Below are 27,370 nucleotides of genomic sequence, written 5' to 3'. Positions count from 1 at the left end.
GCCTCTCTCAGGTTCTCAGAGATGGTGGAGTTATACCTTTGACTGTGAGCTCGCAGCATTGCTAGGGAATGTACTTGGCTAAATTTGGAACTATTTGGTTGAATTTGTACCCCTTGCGCATATTTGCTTTGGTAACATACCACAGACTGGGTGCCTTAAAATAACAGAAGTTAATTGTTTCACAGTCCTGGAGACCACAACTCTGAAGTGCAGATGCGGCAGGGCTGTGCTCCCTCTGCGGGCTCTAGGGGAGGCTCCTTCCTACCTCTCCCAGCTCCTGGGGGCTCCAGGCGTCCCCGAGCTTGTGGCCGCATCACTGCGGTCTCTGCCTCCGTCTCCACGTGGCCTTCTCCTCTGTGTCTGTGTCTTCTCTTCTTCTCTTACAGGAACACGTGTCATTGTGTTTAGGGTCCACTCCAATTTTGGATGACCTCACCTTGAGATCTTTAACTTAATTACATCTGCAAAGACCCTTTTTCCAAATGAGGTCTCATTTACAGGTTCTGTGGGTCAGGACATGGACATATCTTTCTGGGAGACCATAGTTCAGTCCACTACAGTTGTATCCAGTTGTTTCTGGAGGCTCCAGGGGAAGCTCCTTCCTGCCTCTCCCAGCTGCTGGGGGCTCCAAGTGTCCCTGGGCTTGTGGCCGCATCACTGCACTCTCTGCCTCTTTCTCCACGTGGCCTTCTCCTCTGCGTCTGTGTCTCCTTATTAGTTCACCACTCATATTGGACCACCTTCAGGATGACCTCACCTTAATGTATATCTTTTTTTTTATTTCATTTTTTTAAAAAGTGGAGCTGAGGTCTTGCTGTGTTGCCCAGGCTGGTCTCAAACTCCTGTGCTGGGATTACAGGGGTGAGCCACTGTGCCCAGCCTTTGTGTATATCTTAATCACATCTGCAAAGACCCTGTTTCCAACTAAGGTCCCATTCACAGGTACCAAGGATTAGGACGTCAACGTATCTTTTCCAGGGCACCCCATTCAATGCACGCAAAGTGGGGAGAGGGGAGATTGGCTGTGTTTAGGTGACCTGTGAAAGGCCGAGCTAGCTGTGCGGCATTGCTCTTGCAGCACAGAGGAAGAACTGGGCTCAGATGGTGTCAGCTGTTGGTGTCTGAGATCATCCGTGAATCTACTCCCGGGAATGTGCTGCAGTGAGACACGGTCCTTCTCCTGTCACCCTCCTGACCCCATCCCATATACCCACAGACCCCAAGGGAAAGTACTCAGGGTTGGTTGGTTTCTTTTCCGTTTTGTGACCGCGTGAAATTCCATGTCACGGTCCCTGTGTTTATTCCATACAGCTCTCCTGAAGTGTTTTGAGTTCTAGCAAAATTTAAAAATATAACCAAAGAAACTTAAATCCGTGTTTCTCCTCTTTCTGGACACTTCTTTAGTATGAATGGGCTTCGTGATGATAAACACGGTGGCCTGCTGTCTTCCCTCTGTTTCTGCTGGCCGCCTCCTTCCTTCCCTCCAAAGTCACAGGCAAGAGGGATTTAGGGTTTGCTGGGCTTGAGGAAGAGAGGAAAAGGCCATCTCTTTTCACAGTGAGAAATGTGTTTTCTGTTCTTTCTCATACCTCGCTTTGTACATTTAAAAAAATTATTTCTCTTTAGATTTTTGAACCAAGAGAGATATATTTATTATTTAAAAAAAATTTTTTTTTGAGACAAAATCTCCCTCTGTTGCCCAGGCTGCAGTGCAGTGGTGCAATCTCAGCTCTCTGCAACCTCCTGCTCCCTGGTTCAAGACATTCTCATGCCTTTGGAGTAGCTGGGATTACAGGTACCCGCCACCATGCCTGGCTAATTTTTTTGTATTTTTAGTAGAGGCTGGGGTCTCACTGTGTTGTCCAGGCTGATCTCAAACTCCTGGGCTCAAGCGATCCTCCCATGTTGGCCTCCCAAAGCACTGGGATTACAGGTGTGAGCTACTGTGCCCGGCCTATTTCTTTTCTAAATAGAGGCAGGGTCTCACTATGTTGCCCTGGCTGGTCTCAACCTCCTGGGCTCAAGCAATCCTCCTGCCTCGGCCTCTTGAGCAGTTGGGACTCCAGGTGCACACTACCATGCCTGGCTAATTTTTGTATTTTTTCGTAGAGATAGGGGTCTCACCATGTTGCCCAGGCTGGTCGGGAATTCCTGGGCTCAAGCAGTCCTCTGACCTCAGCCTCCCAGTGTGCTGGGATTACAGGTGTGCACCACTGTGCCTGGCCTTATTTATTTTTTATTTATTTATTTTTGGAGACAGGGTTTCATTCTGTTGCCCAGACTGCAGTGCAGTGGCAACCATAGCTCACTTCAGCCTCCACCTCCTGGGCTCAAGTGATCCTCCCACTTCAGCCTCCCCAGTAGCTGGGACTGCAGGAGTGCACCATGACTCCTGGCTAATTTCTTTTAATAGGGATGAGATCTCTATGTTTTTGTAGACAAGGGGCTCTCGCTGTGTTGCCCAAGCTGGTCGAGAACTCCTGGCCTGAAGACATCCTCTTGCCTTGGCCTCCCAAAGTGCTGGGATTACAGTTGTGAGCTACGGTGCCTGGCTGTAGATTCCCCCCAGCCCCCAAGCCGCCAGTTGTGAGTCTTCACTAACAAGGGAACCTTTCAGCATTTTCCATGGTCATGGTGATTCACCTAATATTTTAGTTCTGCTGAGTTGTCTAAACATTCGGGATAAAGGCTGTCATTTTTTGGTGACCGTAATGTGTATGTGTATGTTTACAGTTACACATGCCTGTATTTGGGTGGAGCTCAGAAGATGCCCATGGCATTTTTCTGGGAAAGTTGAAGTTTATGAGGTTTGCTCTTTATTGGGAGTGTGGAGGTCGTCTTTCTCCTTCTTCCCATCCCTCCAGACAGAAAGCTGGGATGTGGCCAGGTGCAGTGGCTCATGCCTGTACTCCTAGCACTTTGGGAGGCCGAGGTGGGTGGATCACTTGAGGTCAGGAGTTTGAGACCAGCCTGGCCAACATGGTGAAACTCTGTCACTACTAAAAATACAAAAATTAGCCAGGCGGGGTGGCGGGCACCGGTAATCCCAGCTACTTTGGAGGCTGAGGCAGGAGAATCGCTTGAACCCAGGAGGCAGAGGTTGCAGTGAACTGAGATTGCGCCATTGCACTCCAGCCTGGGCGACAGAGTGAGACTCTGTAACAACAACAACAACAACAACAACAACAACAACAACAACAACAGGCCAGGATGTGTTTGTGTGTGAGTTGGACCCAAGGGCTTGGGAAGGATGGATAGGGTAGGGGAGGAGGGATAGATGGATGAGGGAATGCAGAGAGAGTGGCCACACTGTCAGAGGCTTTCAAAAAGCAGGAGGTTCTCCAGTGGGAGAGAGGAGACCTGAGTCCACCCCGCATTAATGTTTACAGATCAGAATTGCACACACAGAATGGCTCATAAATCTGATCCACCTTCCTCGTCTGGCACTTGGCTGGAGAAACAACTCTTTGAATGTTGGAGGAAAAGCCCACTGTATTGCACCTGCTATAAAAAGGGCGTGCCCACCTTAAAAGTAGCCACACCTTCCCGAGATTGCCATGGTCCTTCTAAGTCTCTGAAATGTATAGATCAGGTATATTTGGGAATTTGGGGATTTTTCTAAATTTGGGATGAGAATGGGTGCATGTCCTTTTTAATTATACAACACCCTCAGCAGAGTCTGGGCTGGATGTTGTTATCAAGACAAGAATATTTCTGTAGTGAAATAGGTAGATATTCACCCCAAGGAGGATCAAGCCTGAACAGTCTCACGTTAGGCAAGGTCCAGTTTTGCGTCCAGGTGTGTTGATGAAGACACTTTGAGTATTCAGAGCCTTTAGCTTTAGCCACTGTGGGTAAGGGATTGTAGAACCCATACTTAAGCTTTTCCCTTAAAGCTTTGACTTTAATCTCCACATTGCAGCCCTGCAAAAGAACAGAATCGTGTCCTTTGCAGCAAAGTGGATGCAGCTGGAGGCTGCTGTCCTAAACAAATTCATGCAAAAAATCGAGAGCCAGATATTGCATGTTCTCACTTACAAGTGGGATCTAAACACTGAGTACTTCATGGACACAAAGATGGGAACAATAAACACTGGGGATTCCAAAAAGAGGAAGGGAGGGAGTGGGGAAAAGACTGAAAAACTTCCTATTAGAAACTGTTTACTACTTGGGCAACGGGATCATTAGAAGCCGAAACCTCAGCATCATGCAATATATCCACGTAATGAACCTGCACATGGACCCCCTGAATCTAAAATTAAAAGAAAAGACATAAACTCCACATCTGATTTCCCTCGTGCATAACACTACTACTTAGCTTGGAGAGAGATGGAGGGGATCTCTAGGGTGGGGAATGGACCACTTACCTTCAAGATCTCCCTTATCAGGAAGGAAAGAGCTGACCTGCCTAGAAACACTTGAAAAGACTCTTTTTTTTATGTCTTATTGGTCAAAGCTGGGTCAGATGGCCACCCTTAGCTGCAGAGAAGGCTACAAATAGACATTTTCTCCTCAAGTGGGATAATGATAACTGGGGAATGTGTACTGGAGAGCCTTCCAACACCAAGCGGGGAAAATCTACCAGCACCATTAAATGTTGCCTTTGTCTTCTGTGCACTTAAGCTGATAAACCTTAAACATTACAGCATGCCACTTCTGTCTGCTTTGAATAAGGTTGTTTACCGACATACTTCTGCAGTCTGATTGTGGCGTTGGCGGGACTGACAATATCTCCCAGGGTAGCGCAAATATCCGCTGCAGTGCATAAGTAACGTGTTTTGAGTTTTGTATGTTTATAATGCACACAGCTCAGAGAAAGCTTTAAAGAAGTCACAGAAGTGTAAAAAATCTGTTGAGTCATAGCTGTTGTTCTTAAAGTAGGCATGGAGAATTCTCTCTGTTGAGGGTCAAATACAAGTACTAAGACAGAATGTTATGCAGTAAACACAGCCAAGTAATGAATGGGTTCCTTGGAGTGGGTGATAGAGAAAGATAAATAAGGAGGAAGGAACCAGATAGAGGAAGAAAAGTCAAGGACCATATTCATTGCATTATTAGAATTTTAGGGTGTGGCAAGAATTTAATGTTTCCTAATAATATGCAAGTTCTGTTGGAAAGAAGAGCAACAGGAGACTAAAAGGTTAAAAGGTTACTCTGTTGCCCATTTCATAGGTCCAATGGCAGGATAAGCTTGGGTTGGATGCCAGTGTTCCTGATTCCTAATTGTGTTTTATCCAATTGAAGCATCAGTGGCCATAGTCAAACACCTAAACTGTATCAGTTCACAGTCCTCAAAGCCCTTCTCCCACTTCCTGTCTTTGACCTGATTCCACCTAATTTTGCCCACACCATGTTGTACTGTAATAAAACCTATTTTATTTCCAAATTAACTAAGAGAATATACTTTAAAAATGTGTTACTATTTCATTATTTGTTTACTTCTTTTTTTAAAGAAATATTTAACACCTGTCAGCTCTTGACATTGTTTCCTTCTTACACTTTTTCTTTATCTTGTAGTTCACTTTCTATTTCTGCCATAATAAAATATTCATTATCGGAAACTTCACTTAAAAAGCAAAGGTTACTTCTCCTCCTCCCTTCCCAGTCTGCCCTATAAGCTAGTAAATTCATCATTCATTAGCTTAGATATTTTACAACATGGGGATTTTAGTTTACAGCAAATACTCTAAGTAAAATTGGTAGCTTAAGTACAACTTTTTCTTTTCACGTTACCATGTGCAATCAATGGCATTCCAGACTCTTGGAAGGAAATCCATTGTATGGTTGTGGTCTTTTTTTTTTCTTCCCAAACCAGTCAAAAATACCCAGTCACAATTTAAAAAATTATCCGCCCTTGGTGGTGCACGCCTGTAGTCCCAACTATTTGGGCTGAGGTGGGAGGGTCACTTGAGCCTGGCAGGTCAAGGCTGCAGTGAGCTATTGATTGTGCCATTGCACTTCAGCCTGGGCAACAGAGAGAGACCCTGTCTCAAAAAAAAAAAAAAAAAAAAAAGACAAAACAATATAATGTGATCTACCCTCTAAGCAAATTTTCATATATACAATTTTACTATTGTATATGTGAGCTATTTATATATAAAATTTCATTTATCAGTTCAGTATTGTTAACTATATGAACTAGGTGTATGGTAGATCTCCATGGTTTATTTATCTTGTTCAACTAAAACTTTGTATCCTTTGACCAATATATTTCCCCTTCCCCCTCAAGCCCTATCCTCTGATAACTACCTCTCTACTCTCTGCTTCTATGAGTTTGACTATTGTAGATTCTGCATTAGTCCATTCTCATGCTGCTAATAAAGACATACCTGAGACTGGTTAATTTATAAAGGAAAGAGGTTTAATGGACTCACAGTTCCACATGGCTGCGGAGGTTCTGACAGTCATGGCAGAAGGTAAAAGGAGGAGCAAAGTCACGTCTTACATGGCAGCAGGCAAGAAGAGAGCGCGAGCAGGGAAACTCCCATTTATTAAAACATCTGATCTTGTGAGACTTATTCACTATCAGGAGGACAGCATGGGAAAACCCACTGCCATGATTCAGTTACCTCCCACCTGGTCTCTCCCACAACACATGGGGATTATGGGAGCCACAATTCAAGATTAGACTTGGGTGGGGACACAGCCAAGCCATGTCAGATTCCTTGTATAAGTGAGATCATGCAATATTTAATATTTGTTTTTCTGTGCCTAACTTATTTCACTGAACATAATGGCCTCCAGTTCCATCCATGTTGCTGCAAATGCCAGAGTTTCCTTCTTTTTTAGGGCTGAATGGTATTCCATCGTGTATATGTACCATGTTTTCTTTATCCATTTGCCCTTGGACGGACACTGAGGTTGTTTCCACGTCTTGGCTGTTGTGAATAGTGCTGCCATGAACATGGGAGTGCAGGTGTCTGGAAGATCCTAGTTCTCGTGGGTTTTGCAATCTAGCATAAAGCAGGCACAGGAGTATCAGGCAATGATTGGATAGGTAAATGGATCAATATTGATCAGTGAGATTTGCTCGTCAACAGATGCTGGTTCCTCAGAAGGATAAACTTCCAAACCATCCTTTCTCTGAAAGTCAGTTTCTGAGAAGCCTCCTCTGCTGTTTGGGGTGGGTGTGATCACATAATATGGGACGGCAGTTTTGTTTTAGTTGCTCATCTCTGTCTGCAGCTGTGAATGCGTTGTTTAAAAATATTGCTGAGGAATGACTTGCATGTCAGTAAGGGGCTGCTGACTCTGGGATCAAGGTAGATCAAAGACAATTTAGGGATACTCTAGAAATCCTGCATCAGTTGCAGTGGCTCATGCCTGTAGTCCCAGCACTTTGGGAGGCCAAAGCAGGAGGATCACTTGAGCTCAGAAGTTCAAGGCTAGCCTGAGCAACGCAGTGTGACCCCGTCTTTACAAAAAGTACAAAAATTAACTGGGTAGGCTGAGGCGGGAAGATTGCTTGAGCCCAGGAGGTAGAGGCTACAGTGAGCTGTGATGGCGCCACTGCACTATTCGTTCTATTAACCCAAGAACATTTATGCTACGTGAAGAATATTTCAATATGCATGTGAACACATGCATACCTTATAGGATCAATGTGTTACAGGAAGAGGAGGAGGATGAAGAGAAGAAGAGGAGGAGAAAGAAGGAGGAGGAACAAGCAAAGCGTGTTTACATTGAAAATGTGCTCCCAAGATACTATAGAGATTTTGATTTTCTTTTATATCTCATTGACTGTTAGATTTCTTCATTTAGATGCACCCCAGTGGGAGGAAGAGGAGGGAGAGGAGGAGGAGATGGAGGAGGAGGAAGAAGTGGAAAAGAAAAGGATATAGAGGAGAAGGAAGAGATGAAAGAGAAGGAGGAGAAGATTGAGGAAGAGAAAAAAGAGAAGGAAGAGATGGAGGAGGGGAAGGAGGAGAAGAGAGTGTTTGGATTGAAAATGTCCCAGCAGAATACAGTAGAGCTATTGGTTTTCTTTTATATTTGTAGTGGTTGAAGTTGTTGTTGTTGTTTTGTTTTGTTTGTGGGCACCTATATAGCACTTCATCCCAACCCACGCCAGATTGTAGAATACGGACTCCGTACTTTGAGCAAGCCTTAATGTGCGTTAAGGAAACAGCCGTGTTGAGGAGGGCTGTGTGTTTTACACCCTGTCTGTATTTCTGATAAAACCAGGGAGCCTGAAGAGAAAAAGGCATGTTATATAAATACATTTACTATTACTCTAATGCTTCTCCATGTGGGTGTGTGGGGCGTGTGGGTGTGCTGTGTGTGAAGACTGATCTGCAGAAATTATGGCCAGTTTGTCCCCAAATTGAGGAACCATTCAGAGGTAGATGGCTCTCTCTGTCTCCCTCTCTCTCCCTCTTTCTCTCTCTGCAATTTCTGTATTCAGTGGAAAATTCCAGGTGATTGCCTCTCACTAAATGCCATCACCCCACGTGCACCATGACACAAAGTCTCTGAAAGTTTCACTTGGGGTCTGTGTTTGCCGTCCTGCTGCAGCCCCCCACTGATTGCTTGGCTGCGGTGGTTTTTCCCTTTGTCAGGAGACTTAATGGCCTCTGTCGATTTCTTCTCTCTCCAGGCACTGGGACGTTTGGGCGGGTGCACCTGGTGAAGGAGAAGACAGCCAAGCATTTCTTCGCCCTCAAGGTGATGAGCATTCCCGACGTCATCCGCCTGAAGCAGGAGCAGCACGTGCACAATGAGAAGTCTGTCCTGAAGGAAGTCAGCCACCCGTTCCTCATCAGGCTGTGAGTCCCCTCCTGAGGCCTCTCCCGACGCACTCTCCCTAGACCCCTGTGTGTCTCTTCTTATAAGAAGCTGGGTGGGCCGAGACCATGGCCTGCGTGCAAAGCCTTAGGCCACAGCAGTCTCCACCTGTCAGGTCTCATCAGCCTCTGATCTTAGAGCTGGAATACCTCCAGGGCTCCTGACCTCCATGGCTGACCAGGTCCAAAAAGAAATGCTCTGTGTTCAGAAGTCCGTGCCCAAGGCCCCTTGCTCCTCTCCTGGGTGAGCGAAGTATCTCTGCCTGGAAAAGGATGCAGGAATCTTTGTCTCCTCACCTCCTTGGGTTCTGCGTCTATAGCTCTCGGCAGAACTGGTTAAGTTGGTTTTTAAGGGACCACAGTCACGTGGACGGGGCTGGGCTTCAGGTTTTGTTGGGTTTCTGGTTGACTGTGGATGAGAGATATCCCGTTTAGATGCAGCCCACACACTTCCAGCTGATGGTACACAACAGTCTTATGTCCTAGGGTAGGTGTGTTAGTCCATTCAGGCTGCTATAACAAAGGATCCTAGACTCGGTAATTTACAAATGACAGACATTTGCCTCATGGTTCTGGAGGCTGGAAAGTCCAAGATCAAGACACGGTGGATTCAGTGTCTGGCGAGGACCCGCTTCCTGGTTCATAGATGGCACCTTTTCACTGTGTCCTCACATGGTGGAAGGGGTGAGGGATCTCTCTGGGGTCCCTTTTATAAGGGCACTTGTCCCATTCATGAGACTCCACCCTCATGACCTCCCAAAGGACATACCACCTAACACCATCACCTGTGGGTGAGGATCCAACATAGGGATTTGGGAGGACACAAGATATTCAGGCCATTCCAGCAGGGTAATTCCATTTCCACCCAGTTGCCTTAGACAAGGATGTCCTGCACGTCTCTCCTTTCCCTCCATGGGTGCCTTCCATCCAATTCCCACGTCTTCCCTCCGCCATCTTGCTACCATGCCTCTCCTGTCCACCTATCCATCTTCTGCTTTATCTGGGTCCCGTCTCTCTGCCCTGATTTTCTGTACTAGCTTCCCTCCTACCTGGTCTTTCTCTCCCAGCCTTGCTCCCCTTGAAGACATTCCTCACTTTATAGCCTCACTGGTCCTCCCAGGTACCTCCGCAATGACCTGCCTCTCTCCTTTCATCCTCAGGGAACTCCTGAAGTATCCCATATAAAGCCCCAGCAATGCAGCATCCTCCTACCAGTATCCTCGTGGACTGGCCTCCTGCCACCACCTCCCTACAGGAGAAGGTAGAAGGTGCTGTTCACACGCTCATTCCGGGGCTTCTCCCAGGCCACCCTTCTTTGACAGGCCTCCTTCTTTGCTCTCATCATTGTCCTTCACTTCCCCCATCTAAGAAACACCTACCTGTTTTCCCTCATTCACCTGCTGTCCCCGGGACACAGGGTTCTTGAAGCACCTCGTGTGTACTGGAACAAGTGTACCTGCCTTCTCCTCTAGACCCAATGCTGCCTGAGCTCCGAACAAAATCATATGCAGAGGATGGGCGCGGTGGCTCCCTTCCTCCCTTCCTTTCTTCCTTTCTTCATTTCTCTTTCTTTCTTGACAGAGTCTCACTCCTTCTTGCCCAGGCTGGAATTCAGTGGCACAATCATGGCCCACTGCAGCCTCTACCGCCTCCCAACTAGTTGAGACTACAGGTATATGCCACCATGCCTGACTAACTTTTAAAAGTTTTTGTAGGATGAGGTCATGCTGTGTTGCCCAGGCTGGTCTCAAACTCCTGGCCTGAAGCAATCCTCCAGCCTCAGCCTCCCAAAGAGCTGGGATTGCAGGTGTCAGCCACTGCACCTGGATTGAGAATGCATGTCTGTTGTCTGCCGCGTCCCTCCACCCCAACCCCCAGTTTGTGGTACTTTGTTAATGATAGCCCTGAGGAACTCACACACACCCCCTGCACCTCCTGGAGCAGGAGAGCAGCCGAGACGATGGGCTCCTGAGTACTCTACAGTTCAGAAATCTAAAATCCCACAGAAGAACCGCATGGACATGGGAGTGAGTGGAGTATACAAGTGAGAGAATTCCCCAGGATGGAATTCTTGAGCTCCCGCAAGTTAAAAAATAGGGAGGAGCTTGTAGAACAGAGCTTTAGTTAGGTAGTTCTCCTTTCTTCAAGGCAGGATAGCTCAAGACTGTTTTCCTTGGCAGATAAGGTACATTCCTGCAGGGACATGGATTCTGATTTTGATATTCCCTGCTTTCAATTAAGGAACAAAGTCGTTTATATTTCTTAAGTCTTATATAAAGCCCTAGAGACTTTAGAAATTCTATTCAAAGTTACCTATGTTGGTTTATTTTTATCTTTTATATAAAAAAGTATATATATAGATTTACATTTAGAGACGGGTTTTGCTCTGTGGCCCATCTTGGAGTGCAACGGCACAATCACAGCTCACTGCAGCCCCAACCTCCCGGGCTTAAGCCATCCTCCTGCCTCAGCCTCCAGAGTAGCCGGGACTACAGGCACCCATCACTACACCCTGCTAATGTTTTTATTTATTTTTAATTTTTAAAAAACATATGTATATATTTTTCACAACCTCTTTGGTGAAGATAATTTTTTGTTTTTTTTCTATGAACAGGGTCTTGCTATGTTGCCCAGGCTGGTCTTGAACTTTAGGCTGCAAGCAATCCACTTGCCTTGGCCTCCTGGCATGCTGGGATTACAGGCGTGCACCACCACACCTACCTCATTTTAAAATTTTCTGTAGAGATGGGATCTCACTTTGCTGCCCAGGCTGGTCTCAAACTCCTGGGCTCAAATGATCTTCCCACCTCGGCCTCCCAACATGCTGAGGTTACAGATGTGAGCCACCGTGCCTGGCCTATTTCTAACTTTTAAGGAGTGAAATTTCTCTGCACCATGACAGCCTTTGAAGAGGACATTTTGGATGCTTCATGGGTTGTCCTTTGCCCGTACAGCTCACCGGCTCCTCCGAGTGCTGGTTACAGTCGAATGTAGCTGTTATTTGTATGTCAGGTCCGCCTGGTAGTGTTGCCAAAAGGCATGAATTTTTCCTCATCATTTAAAGTCCACATGGAATTTAAGGCTGCTTTTGATATTATTCTCGGGAGGATTTTATTCAGTGTTTTGGGAGAACATGGCAGGGGCTCATTTCAGAATTCTCTGATTTGGGGCTGAGCTCGGTGGCTCACACCTGTAATCCCTGCGTTTTTGGAGGCCAAGGCGGGAGGATCACTTGAGACCAGGAGTTCCAGACCAGCCTGGGCAACATAGTGAGATCTCGTCTCTTAAGAAAAAAAATTAAAAAGAAAATTCTAGCCTGGCCAATATGGGGAAACCCTGTCTCTACTAAAAATACAAAAAGTAGCTGGGCGTGGTGGCGCACGTCTATAACCCAGCTACTTGGGAGGCTGGGGCACTAGAATCTCTTGAGCCTGGGAGGCAGAGCTTGCAGTGAGCCAAGATCGTGCCACTGCACTGCAGCCTGGGTGACAGAGCAAGACTTTGTCTCAAAAAATAAAAAATAAAAATAAAAATAAATAAATAAATACATTTCTTTGATTTTGAAATAGTGCAGAAAACAAGGCAGGCCCTGAAGTGCACAGCTCTCGTGAAAAGTTTTGGATCTAGGGAAGTGATTGTCAACAATGAGCCTTTAAAGACTTAATGGTGATAGCAATTTACAGGTGACTTTTCCCAAAAAATGACAGAAAATGAGTTTGCCACTTGGGCATGTTGACTCACACTTATAATCCCAGCATTTTAGGAAGCTGAGGTGGGAGTGTCCCTTGCGCCCAGGAGTTTGAGACCAGCCTGGGCAACATGGCAAGACCCTGTCTCTACAAAAAGTACAAAAATTAGCTGGGTGTGGTGGGGGTGCCTGTAGTCCCTGCTACTCAGGAGGCTGAGGTAGGGGGATCGCTTGAGCCTGGGAGGCGGAGATTGCAGTGAGCCGAGATTGTGCCACTGCACTCCAGCCTGGGGGACAGAGCAAGACCCTGTCTCAAAAAAGAATCCGAAAAACAATGTGGACTTGGAGGGGGTGATGTAACTTAGCCCATGAGACCGCCTTAGTGACTTGCTGATAATTGATCTTTCGGTGCCCTGCAGTATTATGATAACCTGCTATAGCATTTTGCTTTTTCTGTGCATTAACACTTTAGGGACCAAGTGGCTTTAAGAACTGGATTAAAGTTGATCCAGTGCATTCAGACACTTGGCATTCCCTGTATATAACACGAGAGAGCACGCTGGGTCTGGCCAGCCCCATGGATAAGATGCTGGAGGGTGTCCAACGTTGCATGCTGAGGAGCATGTCTTAGAGGAGAATCCTAGATCCTCTGTGAAGAATGAATTTCATCCTCCCAGCTGTGCAGCTTCTCTTCTAAATGTAAGTTGCCTTGCTCAACATCTGCTTCCCATACTGGCAGTTTTAGGCCTTGGACTTCTTGATGAAGGTATAAAACGAGGAATTTCAGCGGAGGTGCCTCCCATTTACGGCTGGAGGAGTCTCTGGGGTGGGGCCGTCCTGCACACTTCAGGGTGTTGGGGAGTGTCCCTGGGCTCCACCCACCAGGGGCCAGGAGCAGCAACCTCAGTTATGAAAAGCAGAAGTGTCTCCATACATAACCAAGTGTTCCTTCAGGGAGGGAGGGCAAAGTTTTCTCCACTAGTGAACCACTGTGATAGACAGACGACGGACAGAGAGAGATGATAGGTACGATAGGTAGGTATATGTTGAGATGGATAGGTGATAGATAATAGATATTAAGATAGGTGTAAATGATGGGTGATTGATAGGTGAGTAGATAGATGATGGGTAGCTAATAGATGATATTAAGATAGGTGATAGATAATAGATACTAATATATACAGCTATAGATGATAGATGATATTGAGGTGGGTAGGTGATTGATTGATAGATTAATGACCGATTGCATGTAGGCAGAGCTCTCATGCTAAAAGAGAGTTTCTCAACCTCAGCAGTGCTGACACATGGGGCGGGATCATGGAGGACTCTGTGGTGGGGCATCCTGTGCACTGTAGGGTGTTGAGCAGCGTCCCTGGACTCCACCCAGCAGATGCCAAGAGCACCCATCCCATCTATGATGAGTACCTAAGATGTCTCTAGATACTGCTAAGTTCCCCCTATGGGGGGACAAAAAGTTATCCCCAGTTGTGAACCACTGTGACAGATAGTTGATGGATGGATGGATGGATGGATGGAGATCAACATTGAGACAGATATTTGATAGATGACAGATATTGAGGTAGATGATAGCTATAGATGATAGATGGTTGATAGATATTGAGATAAGTGATTGATAGATGATAGCTATAGATGATAGCTGATGGATAGATAGCTGGTAGCTATAGATGGTAGATGGTTGATAGATATTGAGATAGATAGGTGATTGATTGATAGATTGATGATGGAACATATTAGTAGAGTTTCTCAACCTCAGCACTGCTGACATTTGGGGCTGGAGGATTCTCTGCGGTGGGACCGCCCTGTGCACTGTAGGGTGCTGAGCAATGTCTCTGGGCTCCACCCACCAGATGCCTCTAGCACCCCCACTCCAGTGTGACAGCCAAAGATGTCTCCAGACATTGTCCAGTGTTTATTGTGGGGAGCAGAATCAGCTCCATTGACACCCACTGTAGCGGATGCACAGACAGATAAATACCTGTGCGTGTGGAGTCCCTTTCTCCCTTTTCTGCCCCAGCCCCTGAGCCTGCAGCCCCACTCTTCTGTCATGATTGATTGGCTTATGGGCCAAACAGTGGTTCCAGTGCCATATTATCTATGGTACAGCAGCCGAGCCAAGCCAGTGGGTTTGGTCTGTGGTTGCAGGGCTTAGCCAGCTTTCTTCTACAGAACTTGGAAGGCAAGAGGTCTCTCCACTCCGGGCCACATCCTTCTAGTTCCTGGATGACCGCTCGTTTCTCCATGGAGAGGAGTTCATGCCAGAACCTCTTCTTCGGGGAGAGTGGATGCATCTCTTGGAAACATCTTTTTTTAAAGTCTGCAGACTTGAGTGTGGTCCCCATTGTCATTGGTACTTGTTGGGGGTAGGAGTAAAATCATTCCTTTGTTTTCCTGAGAGTTCAGGAAGAAAGAACACCATGTTCTCTCCTTTTATTTATTTATTTATTTTGCTCTCTATTTGAATTTTAAAAGCAAAAATCTAGAAATAGCGCTTCTTGCTCTGTCATCACTGCCTGCAAAGCACAGAGACCAGAGTGAAGGCAGGCAGCTCCTGGGTCTTCTCTTCCTCTTCTTTGTCCAAAAAATGATACATTGCATGTTTAGTATTTGGGGCAAAGCAGACGCTTCAAAAAGGGAGGCTTATTTTATTATCTATATTTTTCTTTTTTATTATTTTTTTTACCTTGATTCCCTTTTTCTATGTATGAAAAGGGAGGTTTAAATTCTTGCAAGAGAATGCAATTGTAGTGTCTTCTGAATGGAGTTTTCCATTTGATGCCAAGCCTTCCAGTGCCTTGGTCTAAGGAGAACTGCGTAGGGTGAGAAGAGTCCCAGCGATACGTGGAAAAGGGGCCTTACCAGCTCTGGAGGGCAAGAGGTAGGGGGTGAAGACGCAGTGGACACCTAAGGAGAATTTTGCAGGAGGAGTAGGGGTTTATTGGCTGAAAGGGGTGGGTGGTGGAAAATCATTCTAGACAGGGAGTGACACGGAAGCCATGGGTCACTACGGGGCAGGAGGGACATGGGGGAGAAACTCAAATCTGAGTGCAGCCAGGAGGTGGACACAGGAATGCAGTGAACTCAGATGTGTAGGAGACTGCCATGGGGACTGGGGTATGAGGAAGGACTGGCTCTGGCTCGGCTGTGCCTATAAGGAAGGACTGGCTCTGGCTCAGCTGTGCATTTGGGCTGCTGGACAGTGAGGAGATCCAGGGAGAGAGAGTGCATTCCAATTTGGGAAACTTTGAGGGCAAAACATCTACAGCAACTGTCTCAGAAGAGAGCCTGAGGCAGGGTCCTTGGAGGGAGGAAGCCACAGGTGGATGGAGCCACCGAGGGCTGCTAGGTCACCTTGGTTAAGGGCTAGTTGCAGTGCAGCCAGGTCGGAAAGTAGAGCCGTTCTGGAGCCTCACGTGGCATAGATGTTGGAGGAGATGGGATGAGGATGGCTCATTTTCTTCTTCTCACCACAAAAGCCCAGCTTTATGGCGGGCTCTGGAGAGAGGAGGACCAACTTCTACGGTAAGGCGTCTCCAAATTAGTGAGGCTGATTTGCCTGTTCATAAAAACAAAAACAAAAGCAAAAAAATCCCTTAGAGGACAAGCCACCCCCGCAGACCCTGCAAATAAAAGACAGCAGATCAGCTTCGCGGATGGAAAAGTGCTGCTGTCAGCTAAAGATGAGGACAGAGCTGCTCAGCTGAGGTCACTGGAGAGGAGGCGGAGGGGACTTGGGAACCTCCCTTGTCTCAGTCGTTGTTGACGACATTGACTCTTTCTTCATGTTGACTTTCCCCCCGTTCATAGATTCATAGATTGCTCTCTATGCTGGAAAACATTCTTTAAAATTTATTTTTTTTATTTTGTTAACATATATGACATAACAGTTTACTATTTTAACTTCCTTTTTTTTTTTTTTTTTTTTAAAGAAATGAGGTCTTGCTCTGTTGCCCAGGCTGCAGTGTACTGGTGCAATCATGGCCCACTGCAGCCTCAACCTCCTGGGCTCAGGTGATCCTCCTGCCTCAGCCTCCCAAGTAGCTGGGACTACAGGTGCGCACTACCACACCTGGCTAATTTTTTAATTTTTGGTAGAGACAGGGTCTCGCTGTGTTGCACAGGCTGATCTCCAACTACCAGGCTCAAGCAGTCCTCCTACCTCAGGCCCTCAAGTTGAGCTGGGACTATAGGCACATGCCACCATGCCCAGTTAATATTTTAATTTTTGGCAAACATGTGATCTTGCTTTGTTGCCCAGGCTGTTCTCAAACTCCTGATCTCACTCAATCCTCCTGCCTTGGCCTCTCAAAGTGCTGAGATTACAGGCATGAGCGTCCATGCCCAGCCTCATTTTAACCATTTTTAAAATGTACAGTTCACGGCTGGGCGTGGTGGCTCACGCCTGTAATCCCAGCACTTTGGGAGGCCGAGGTGGGCGGATCACGAGGTCAGGAGATCAAGACCATCCTGGCTAACACAGTGAGACCCCGTCTCTACTAAAAATACAAAAAAATTAGCTGGGCGTGGTGGCGGGTGCCTGTAGTCCTCAGCTACTTGGGAGGCTGAGGCAGGAGAATGGCATGAACCCGGGAGGCAGAGTTTGCAGTGAGCCAAGATCGCGCCACTGCACTCCAGCCTGGGTAACAGAGCGAGACTCTGTCTCAAAAAAAAAAAAAAAAAGTACAGTTCACTACTCGGGAGGCTGAGGCAGGAGGATCACTTCAACCTGGGAGGCGGAGATTGCAGTGAGCTGAGATTGTGTCACTGCACTCTATCCTAGGCAACAGAGTAAGACTCTGTCTCAAAAAAAAAACAGAAAACAAAAAAAACAAAACACAGTTTAGTGGCGTGGAGCACATTCATGTTTCTGTGCGACCGCCACCCCATCCCCATCCCCATCCCCATCCATCACCAGAACTCCTTTTCATCTTCCCCAACTGAAACTCTGTCCTCATGAAACACGCCTTATTGCCCCTCCCTCCAGCCCTGCCCTGGCAACCTCCCTCGTACTCTCTGCTCTATGAATTTGGTGATTCTAGGAACCTTATATAGGCAGAATCATACGGCATTTGTCCTTTTGTGACTGGCTTCTTTCAGTTACTGTAATGTCCTTCAGATTCCCCCGTCCTGTAGAAAGGAATTTCCCTCCTTTCTAAGCCCGAGTAGTGTTCCATCGTATAGAGGATACAGCATGTTGTGTTTACCCATTCATTCATCCTTGGACACTGGGGTGCCTTCCACCTCTTGGCTGTAGTGAATAATGCTGCCATGAACAAGGTTTGGCAAATATCTGTCCAGTGCCTGATTTCAGCTGCTCGAATACATTGTTTTAATTTATTATTATTATTTTTTAGAGATGGAGTCTTGCTCTGTCACCCCAGCTGGAGTGCAGTGGTGATCTTGGGTCACTGCTACCTCTGCCTCCTGGGTTCAAGCGATTCTTCCACCTCAGCCTCCTGAGTAGCTGGGATTACAGGCATGCACCACCACCCCCAGCTAATTTTGTACTTTTAGTAAATATGGGTTTTCACCTTGTTGACTGGGCTGATCTGGAATTCCTCATTGCCAGGTAACTATTTCACAGCCTGGTATGGATCCTTCTGTACTTTTCTTTGTGTTAGAAAAGCCCCCTCACACAAACGCACACACACAAGCACGCACACACACAAGCACACACACATGTGCACGTGCACACACACAGGCACGCACACACACAAGCACACACACATGTGCACGTGCACACACACATGCACGCACACATATATGCATGCACACACACACGCGCGCGCGCCCCATGCAGTTTGGCCTCATGCCACTAGAGTATGCATCATTTTTGTCTCTTGTTTTCTTGGAGATCCCTCTGGGGTATTTTGAGGAGGAGAAGTTGTATTATTATTGTGTTGTTGTTAATCTTTAGACATTCAGGGATACACGTGGACGTTTGGTACATGGATGTATCATGTCATGGTGAGCTTTGGGCTTCTAGGGTACCCCTTACCCGAATAGTGAACATTGTACCCGATAGGTAATTTCTCAGCCCTCAACCCCTTCCCAGCCTTCCCCTTTTGGGAGTCCCCGTATCTGTTATTTCCATTTCTGTGTCCATGTGGACCCACTGTTGAGCTCCCACTTTTGAGCGAGACTATGCGGTATTTGACTTTCTGTGTCTCAGTTATTTTACTTAGGATAGTGGTTTCCAGTTCCATCCCTGTCGTTGCAAAAGACATGATTTTATTTTTTATGGCGGTGTCAATATACTACATTTTCTGTGACTTTTATATACTAAATTTTCTTTATCCAGTCATCTATTGGAATGGCTGTTATAAAAACTCAAAAAAATCCAGGCATGGTGGCCCACGCCTATAATCCCAGCACTTTGAGAGACCCAGGCAGGAGGATCGCTTGAGCCCAGGAGTTTTAGACCAGCCTGGGCAATATAGGGAGACCCTGTCTCTACAAAAAGCTCGAAGAAATAGTGAGGGATGGTGTTGCACGCCTGTAGTCACAGTTCTTCAGGAGGCTGAGGTGGGAGAATTGCTTGAGCTCAGGAGTTGAAGCCTGCAGTGATCTATGATCGCACCACTGCACTCCAGCCTATGCAACAACAGAGCGAGACCCTATCTAGGAAAAAAACAGAAAAGTAAGAAAACAACAGATGTTGGTGTGGAAGTGGAGGAAAGGGGCCGTGGATGCGCTGCTGGTGCGGGGGAGGTCTTCCAGTGCGTGCAGCAGGGGAGGTGACCTCACTTCTCCTCGAGAGGAGCTCAGCTGTGCAAGGCAGTGTTGCTAGAGGATGGGAGGGTGCATGTCACCCTAGGAGCAAGGCTGTGTGCCTGTGGGCATGCACTTCCTGGTGACGTTTCCTTGGACCCCACAGTGGGAAACAGGAGCCCCTCTGCCCTCTCATTCCTCTTTCTCTGTATTTGCATTCTCTGTCTTGCTGGTCTCAAGATTCCCAAGCGCTGCTGCCAGCCCACCCCTTCAGCCTGCCAAGCTACATGTGTGCGCCCACTTGACCACTCTCTGAGCCTTCTGCTCAGATGCCTCTCACCAAAAATGAGTTCCTGCTCTTCCTCCTTGCCCCACAGCCCTAATCAGTTCCTCATTTGCACTTCCCCATTTCATAGGTGGTCCTTCCAGCTCTTGGGGCTCACCCAGGAACCATTTTTTATTCCTTTTCTTTGACTCTGCATTCACTGTAATCCTGAGTCCTGCCCTTTTAACTTTTTTTTTTTTTTAAGAGATGTGGTCTTGCCGTCTCATCCAGGCTGGAGTGCAGTGGTGCAATCATGGCTCACTGCATCCTTGACCTCCTGGGCTCAAGAGATCCTCCCACCTCAGCCTCCCAAGTAGCTGGGACCACAAGTGCACACCACTATGTCCAGCTAATTGAATTTGTGTGTGTGTGTGTGTGTGTGTGTGTGTGTGTAGGGACAAGATCTCACTGTGTTGCTCAGGCTGGTCTCAAACTCGTAATTTCAAGCATTTCCCCTGCCTCAGCCTCCTAAGTAGCTAGGATTATAGGTGCACACCGCCATGCCTTGCCCCTTTCCAATTCTCAAACACATCTCCAGAGCCCATCCACATCAATGATGTCTTCACAGAAGCTGCCATAGCTTATCTAAATTCCCTCCCCTTCTCTCCACTGATCTCCGATCTCTGCTGAACTCACCCCTTCCTGCTGTATCAGCCCAAACGTCTCTGATGTGAAAATAGGCAGGGCGTAGTGGCTCATGCCTGTAATCTCAGCACTGTCAGAGGCTGAGGTGAGAGGATTGCTTGAGGCCAGGAGTTTGAGACCAACCTGGGCATCTTAGTGAGACCCCATCTCTAATTATTATTATTATTATTTTTTTAAAGACAGGGCCTTTCTCTGTTGCCCAAGATGGAGTGCAGCGGTGCCATCATAGTTCACTGCAGCCTCATTCTCCTGGGCCCAAGTTATCCTCCCACCTCAGCCTCCCAGATAGCTGGGACTACAGGCCTGCACCACCAAGCCTGGCTAATTTTTAAATTTTGGGGGTCTTGCTATGTTGCCCAGGCTGATCTTGAACTCCTGGGCACAAGTGATTCTGCTACCTCTGTCTCTCAAGTAGATAGGAGTACAGGTGCACATCACCATGCCCACCTAATTTTTAATTTTTTTTTTTTTTTTTTTTTGAGACGGAGTCTCACTCTGTCCCCCAGGCTGGAGTGTAGTGGTGTGATCTCGGTTCACTGCAAGCTCCGCCTCCCAGGTTCACGCCATTCTCCTGCCTCAGCCTCCCAAGTAGCTGGGACTACAGGCGCCCGCCACCACATCCAGCTAATACTTTGTATTTTTAGTAGAGACGGGGTTTCACCATGTTAGCCAGGATGGTCTCGATCTCCTGACCTCGTGATCCACCTACCTTGGCCTCCCAAAGTGCTGGGATTACAGGCATGAGCCACCGCGCCTGGCCCTAATTTTTAATTTTTTGTAGAGACGTGATCTTGCTTTGTTGCCTAGGCTGGTCTTGAGCTCCTGGGCTCAAGCGATCTGCCACCTTGGCCGCGCAAAGTGCCGGAATTACAGACGTGAGCCACCGCACCTGGCCTCCAGCTCTTTTGTGTCCCTCCCCAATCTTCCTTTGGCCTTCAGCTGTGGGGACAGAGATGCCCCCTGCCTCCCTGTCCCCACCTTCTACCTGGTCTTGCAAGACCCCCTCCAGGCATCCTTCCAAGTTTACTATGTAATGTCTGTTCCACATCAAGCCTGCAAAGCTCATGACAGTCACAAGATCTGCCGTTCCTGATATTATGTACCGAGGACATTGCTTGGCACATAAGGGGCCCTTGTCCAAAACATCTGGAAACCAATAAAGAATGTGGCTGGTGAGTTACTGATTAATGTGTTGATGAACTCATTGATTGCTGAGGCTAGTACGTACAGTAAGTGTTAGATCTTGAACATACTTCTCATATCCATTGTGATAAACCCTCTTATCGTCTATTGCTTTTGAACTTTTATAGACTTGATGTTAGGGGCAGAGTCCCGCATTTAACTGGAATCATTGAACCGATGCACCGGTTTCTAATTTTCCAAACTCAGATTTGAAATCACCTGTAGTCACTAAACTCGTCCTATCCCACAGCCCCTGCACATGGTGACTTATGTTTTGTAAATGTTTTTTGGAGATAGTAAAGTCAGTATCTCTTTCAACATTTTGTTCCTTATCTTTAGTGATACCCAGCTCTGTACAAATTCTGTCCACGTAAGCAAAGTCTTGTTTTTTTTTTTTCCAGATAGGGTCTGGCTCTGTCACTGAGGCTGGAGTGCAGACGTTCAGTCATAGCTCACTGCAGCCTTCAACTCCTGGGCTCAGGCTGTCCTCCTGCCTCAGCCTCTTAAGTACCTGGGACTACAGGCCTGCACAACCACACCTGGCTAATCTTTTTATTTTTTGCAGAGACAGAGTCTCCCTATTTTGCCCAGGCTAGTCTCAAACTCTTGGTCTCAAGTGATCCTCCTGCCTCAGTTTCCCAAAGTGCTGGGATTACAGGTGTGAGCCACCACACTCGCCTGCAAAGTCTTACTGATAAAAGATTTGAAGGAAGGATGTGTCAGAGAACTTCTTTTTTCTTATAATATTTACTTAATCTTATTGATTTGGGGAAGGGCAAGAGAATCCCAGTTATCTAGATTTTTCTTTTTCTTAAAGGAGTATGTTTTTACTTGCTAACTCTCTTTGTAAACTGTTACTTCTTAAAGATGCTGAAGGGTGATCCCGCATTAGTGTATAGGTAAAAATGATGTCTCCATTTCATATATACTGATTAGGTGACTTTATTAAGCCTTGTGGTTTGTTGATGTTGATTTTACTGAGACACTTGTATAACAGATGTATTTTCATACAACCTTACACATCTCAGTAGTTTTCCCTACTCACGCAGTAACTTTTTCTCCCCTGCTTTCCCTCCTCCTCACCCCACCTCTTCTCCCCTCCCCTCCTTTCCTCTTCCCTTCCCTCCTCTTCTCATTTGATACAAAGCCCTAACTCTCTTCCTCTACAGATCATCCTACCCATGGTTGAAATTGCAACTTCCCCTGCAAGCCAGGTGACCGAACCTGAGATGTTTGTATTGTCAGGGCTTGCATATTCTACATGCCTGTGTAATCCTCAAAGTTCTTTCATTCCTTGCTTCTAACCTACCCAAATCCTTCTAATCTCCCACCACGGTTAATTATCTCTGATGCTCCTGAAAGGTGACCTGCTGCTACGTTGTGACAAGGTGATGCATTATAAGAGGATCTGTACAGATTATTATCCCAGAGTGAGGTAGATGGGGGAGGATACAGGATATATCCAAAAATGTGTTGCAAACTAATTGATAGAGAGAGAGAGAGTGTGTGTGTGTGTGTGTGTGTGTGTGTGTGTAAGCCATAGGGAAATAGAGCCATGTATATTCTCTTCAACCAAATTAACAGTTGTAGACAGTGGTCTTGCTATTGCTTTGACCATTAATGGTATTTTCAAGAGCTCGGTGTTACCCCCACATGTTCAGTATCACACCTTGGCTGGTCAGTCGTAGCTAAATTTTCCTTCCACCTTGCGCCCTGAAGAAATTTAGAAAGTCACCAGCTGACACAGAAGTTTATTGTAAAAGTTCACTCGTACGATAGTATTTGGACCTTGGAAAATATTTCCCCACCAGAACAGTGAAATCATGAAATCATGGTTGTCTTCTAAGCTCATCCACAAAAGTACAGCTTGACTGTCATGCATTTGAGATGCCATGTACTTAATCACGAAATATTACTGAGAGGAACACTCTTGCCCAACCAATAACGGTGCAAAGCAGAAAAACAGGGCATTTAGCTGGGAGAAAATGAGTCGAGATGTCAGTGATAAGATGGAAGGAATGTGGGTATGTGCTGGATCTTTTAGAACTCCAGCAGATTGCTCTGGAAAACAGCCACTACATACCAAAAGTAGCCGGTCATGGTGGCATGCGCCTGTAATCCCAGCTACTCGGGAGGCTGAGGCGGGAAAATCACTTGAACTCGGGAGGCGGAGGTTGCAGTGAGCCAAGATCATGCCATTGCACTCCAAGCCTGGGTGACAGAGCCAGACTGTCTCAAAAAAAAAAAAAAAAAAAACCACTCCAGCAAAATACTTCTCCTTCCTCATATAGTCTCCCTGCTTCCCTTTATGCCTCAAGACCACACATTTTGAACTTGCTGAGCTATAAGAAGTGAATGGAGAGGTGGGACACAGGTGCACAGCCTTCAGTAACTGAAGGAAAAAAAACAGAAGAAATGTCTAACCCTGAGCTTCCTGAGCTCCCTTCAGCCACCCAGCTGCTGAGGGGCAGGAATCCAGCAGCAAGGTGGAGAGCAGAAGGCATTCCTGCAACCTGTATGTGTGGGTCATTAGTCCCCCACCTCCAGCATCATTGCAGAATCTGCAAATTTAAAAGTGCATTAGGTAAGAGCCTTTTTTATAAGAGGCCCATATTTTTGCTAATACATAAAAACATTGTGATTAGTCAAATAAATGTTCATCTAAAATTCACAGTAGCATGTGTCTATTTTTTTTTTTTTTCCTTTTAGAAATGAGGTCTTGCTCTGTCACCCAGGTTGGAGTACAGTGATGTTGTGATCATAGCTCACTGCAGCCTCCAATTCCTGGGCTCAAATGATCTTCCCACCTCAGCCTCCCGAATTGCTGGGATGCCACCATGCCTGGCTGATTCTTTTATTGTAGAGACGGGATCTTGCTGTGCTGCTCATGCTGCTTTCAAATACCTGGCCTCAAGTGATCCTCCTGCCTTGGCTTCCCAAAGTGCTGGAATGACAGGCATTGAGCTGCCGTGCCCAGCCTATGATTTTTCTTAGCATTAATCTCTGTGTCATTGCAAGCTGTCTCCCACGTCCTTGCCTTCATTCTACATTGTTTTGGTGGAATGGCCTGTGCTAGCAGACAAGACCATCCGGTCGACCTTGAGCATCCTTCCCTGTCCTCAGGGAACGTTTCCTGGGCCTCGTTTTGTTTTCTTCGTACACCAGCGGGGTGCAGCTCATTTGAATGAGCTTGCAGGGGAGCATCTGTGATAGCATCATGATCAGATGAGACAAAACTGGCACGGGTCCTGGTCATGGTTGAAGACCTTTATGCTCCTGATTCTACTGGGTGTCTTCTACTGGTGAAGGCTCATGTGCTCATGGGAACACGGGCATGCTGGTGTCTTCCGAGTCCTCTCCAAAAACAAAGCCCAGGTCAGGTACAGCGGCTCACGTTTGTAATCCCAGCACTTCGGGAGGATGAGGCGGGAGGATTGCTGGAGCTCTGGAGTTCAAAACCAGCCTGGGCAACACAGTGAGACCCTGTCTCTACAAATAACAGTAATAAAAATTAGCCAGGCATGGTGGCATGCACCTGTAGTCCTAGCTACTTGGGAGGCTGAGGTGAGACGATTGCTCGAGCCCGGGAAGTTGAGGCTGCATGAGCCTTACCTGCACCACTGCACTCCAGCCTGGCAGACAGAGTAAGAACCTGTTTCAAAAACAAACAGACCGGGCACGGTGGCTCATGCCTGTAATCCCAGCATTTCTGGAGGCCGAGGCGGGTGGATCGCCTGTCAGGAGTTCGAGACCGGCCTGGCCAACATGGTGAAGCCCCATCTCTACTAAAAATACAAAAATTAGCTGGGCGTGGTGGTGGGCGCCTATAATCCCAACTACTTGGGAGGCTGAGGCAGGAGAATCGCTTGCACCCAGGAGGCGGAGGTTGCAGTGAGCCGAGATTGCACCGTTGCACTCCAGCCTGGGCAACAAGAGCAAAACTCTGTCTGAAAAACAAACAAACAAAAATCCCAAAGCCCTTAGTTCCAAATCTTGCCTCATACCCCACCCGTCCCATCTTTAGGTGAAAACGTTCTTTCCTTATCAGTGCGTATCTCTCCAAACTGTATTTGTAACTTGTGCTGAGATGTTGAATGCACAGACGCACCTCAGTATCTTCTGTTCCTTCTTTCATCCCTACCCCCACCTTCCTCAATCTCTCATTGCTGCGTTTTCTTCCATTAATCAACACCTTTGTAAGGAGAAGCACCTCAGGCAAGCTCCCACAAGCAAGTGCTTCGAAATACTTCATTTGGGGCTTTTTAAAAGGGCTACCTTTTCCTAGCAGGTTTGGGATGCAGTCTGCTAGTTTATTGTTAATTCTCAGGCTTAATGATAGTTCCAGGTTACTGAATCAGGTGTGATCTCTGAAGACGTGTGTGTTGTAGGTTAGTTAGTTAGTGCTGCCATAACAAAGTAGCATAGACGGTGTGGATTAAACAACACTGATTTATTGTTTTATAATTTTTGAGGCTAGAATTTTGAGAAGAACGTCTTAACAGGGCTGGTGCCTCCTGAGCCCTCTCTCCTTGGCTTGCAGACGCTGTCTTCTCCCTGTGTCCTCACGTGGTCGTCCCTCTGTGTGTGTCTGTGTCCTCATCTCCTCTTCTTAGGACTCCAGTCCCGTTGGAATAGGGCCCATTCTAGTGACCACATTTTACCGTAATCACCTGTTTACATGACCTGTCTCCAAATACAGTCACATTCTGAGGTCCTGAGGGTTTGGACTTCAACATGTGGATATTGGGAGGACACAGTTCAGCCCATAGCATACTGTTGGCTGGTTTATTATGAGACCATGATATTTACTATTCATTCATCCCAAGACAATGAGACCTTTTACCCATGTGCCAGGATACACATATCTTAACATCTGCTGTTGTCTGAATACGTCCTTTCCAAATTCATATATTGAGACAGTAACCCCCAAAGCTATGGAATTAAAAGGTGGAGCTTTGGGGGAAGTGATTAGATCGTGAGGGTGAAGCCGTTGAACAGGACCAGTGCCCTCGGTGAAGGGGCCTGAGGGAGCCCGTTTCCCCTTGGTCCATGGGAGGACAGCGAGAAGGGCCCTTCCCTCAGGAATGGGCCCTTACCATGCAGTTCATCAGCAGGCGCCCCGACCTCGGACTTCCAGCCTCCAGAACTGAGGGTAATACATTTTTCTTATTTGTAAGACCCCCTAGTATATGGTATTTTTGTGATAGCAGCCAGAATGGACTAAGACAACATCTATGTAACATCTGCGGAACTTGTACTTTAATGTCCATCTATATGCTTATCCCAGTATCTGATTATACACCTCTTAACATCTACACACGTCTTAGCATCTACCTATACTGATGAATTACACCTTTCTATATGCAGACCTCAGCACCTGTCTATACCTGTAGAGTCACATCTATACACACGCATAGCCTAACATCTGTCTGTATGCACACCTTAGCATCTGTCTATCACATATATTAGCATCTACACCTACATATTAACATCTACCTCCACCCATATCCTAATATCTGTCTGCACCCACCGAGCAACACTGGTCTACACGTCTATACCCATATCCTAACATCTCTCTATACCTCTGTTAATATCTATCTACGTTCATATTCTAACATCTGTCTTTACGTGTATATTAACATCTCTCTACATCCATATCCTACTATCCATCTACACCCATATTGTAACATCTGTCTCTTCCTATATGTTAACATCTCTCTACACCCATATTCTAACATCTATGTCCATATATTAACCTCTGTCTACACCCGTATCCTGACATCCATCTACACCCATATTGTAACATCTATACGTGTAGATATCATCTGTCTTCACCTATATTGTAACATTGATCTCTATCCATATTCTAACGTCTGCCTACATCCATATCCTAACATCTATACCTACATATTAACATCTGTCTACACCTATATTCCAACATTTATCTATCTGTATTTTATTTGTCTATGCCCATACATTAACACCTGTCTACACCCATAATCTAACATCCATCTGCAC

At 46.5% G+C, this 27,370-nt stretch overlaps 1 protein-coding gene across 1 annotated transcript in view; it reads left to right on the top strand.

Annotated features, from left to right (window-relative positions):
* The window catches only part of PRKX (protein kinase cAMP-dependent X-linked catalytic subunit), a 104,762-nt gene that overhangs the window by 30,315 nt on the left and 47,077 nt on the right, over positions 1–27,370 (top strand). Inside the window, 1 exon segment of the mRNA XM_063601703.1 lies at positions 8,597–8,765. Coding sequence (XP_063457773.1) covers positions 8,597–8,765 — 169 coding nt within the window.

Source organism: Pan paniscus, chromosome X (assembly GCF_029289425.2).
Source record: "Pan paniscus chromosome X, NHGRI_mPanPan1-v2.0_pri, whole genome shotgun sequence".
NCBI classification, from domain to species: domain Eukaryota; kingdom Metazoa; phylum Chordata; class Mammalia; order Primates; family Hominidae; genus Pan; species Pan paniscus.
The sequence above is the reverse complement of the archived record's forward strand: the minus strand, read 5'-3'. Positions and strand labels throughout refer to the sequence as shown.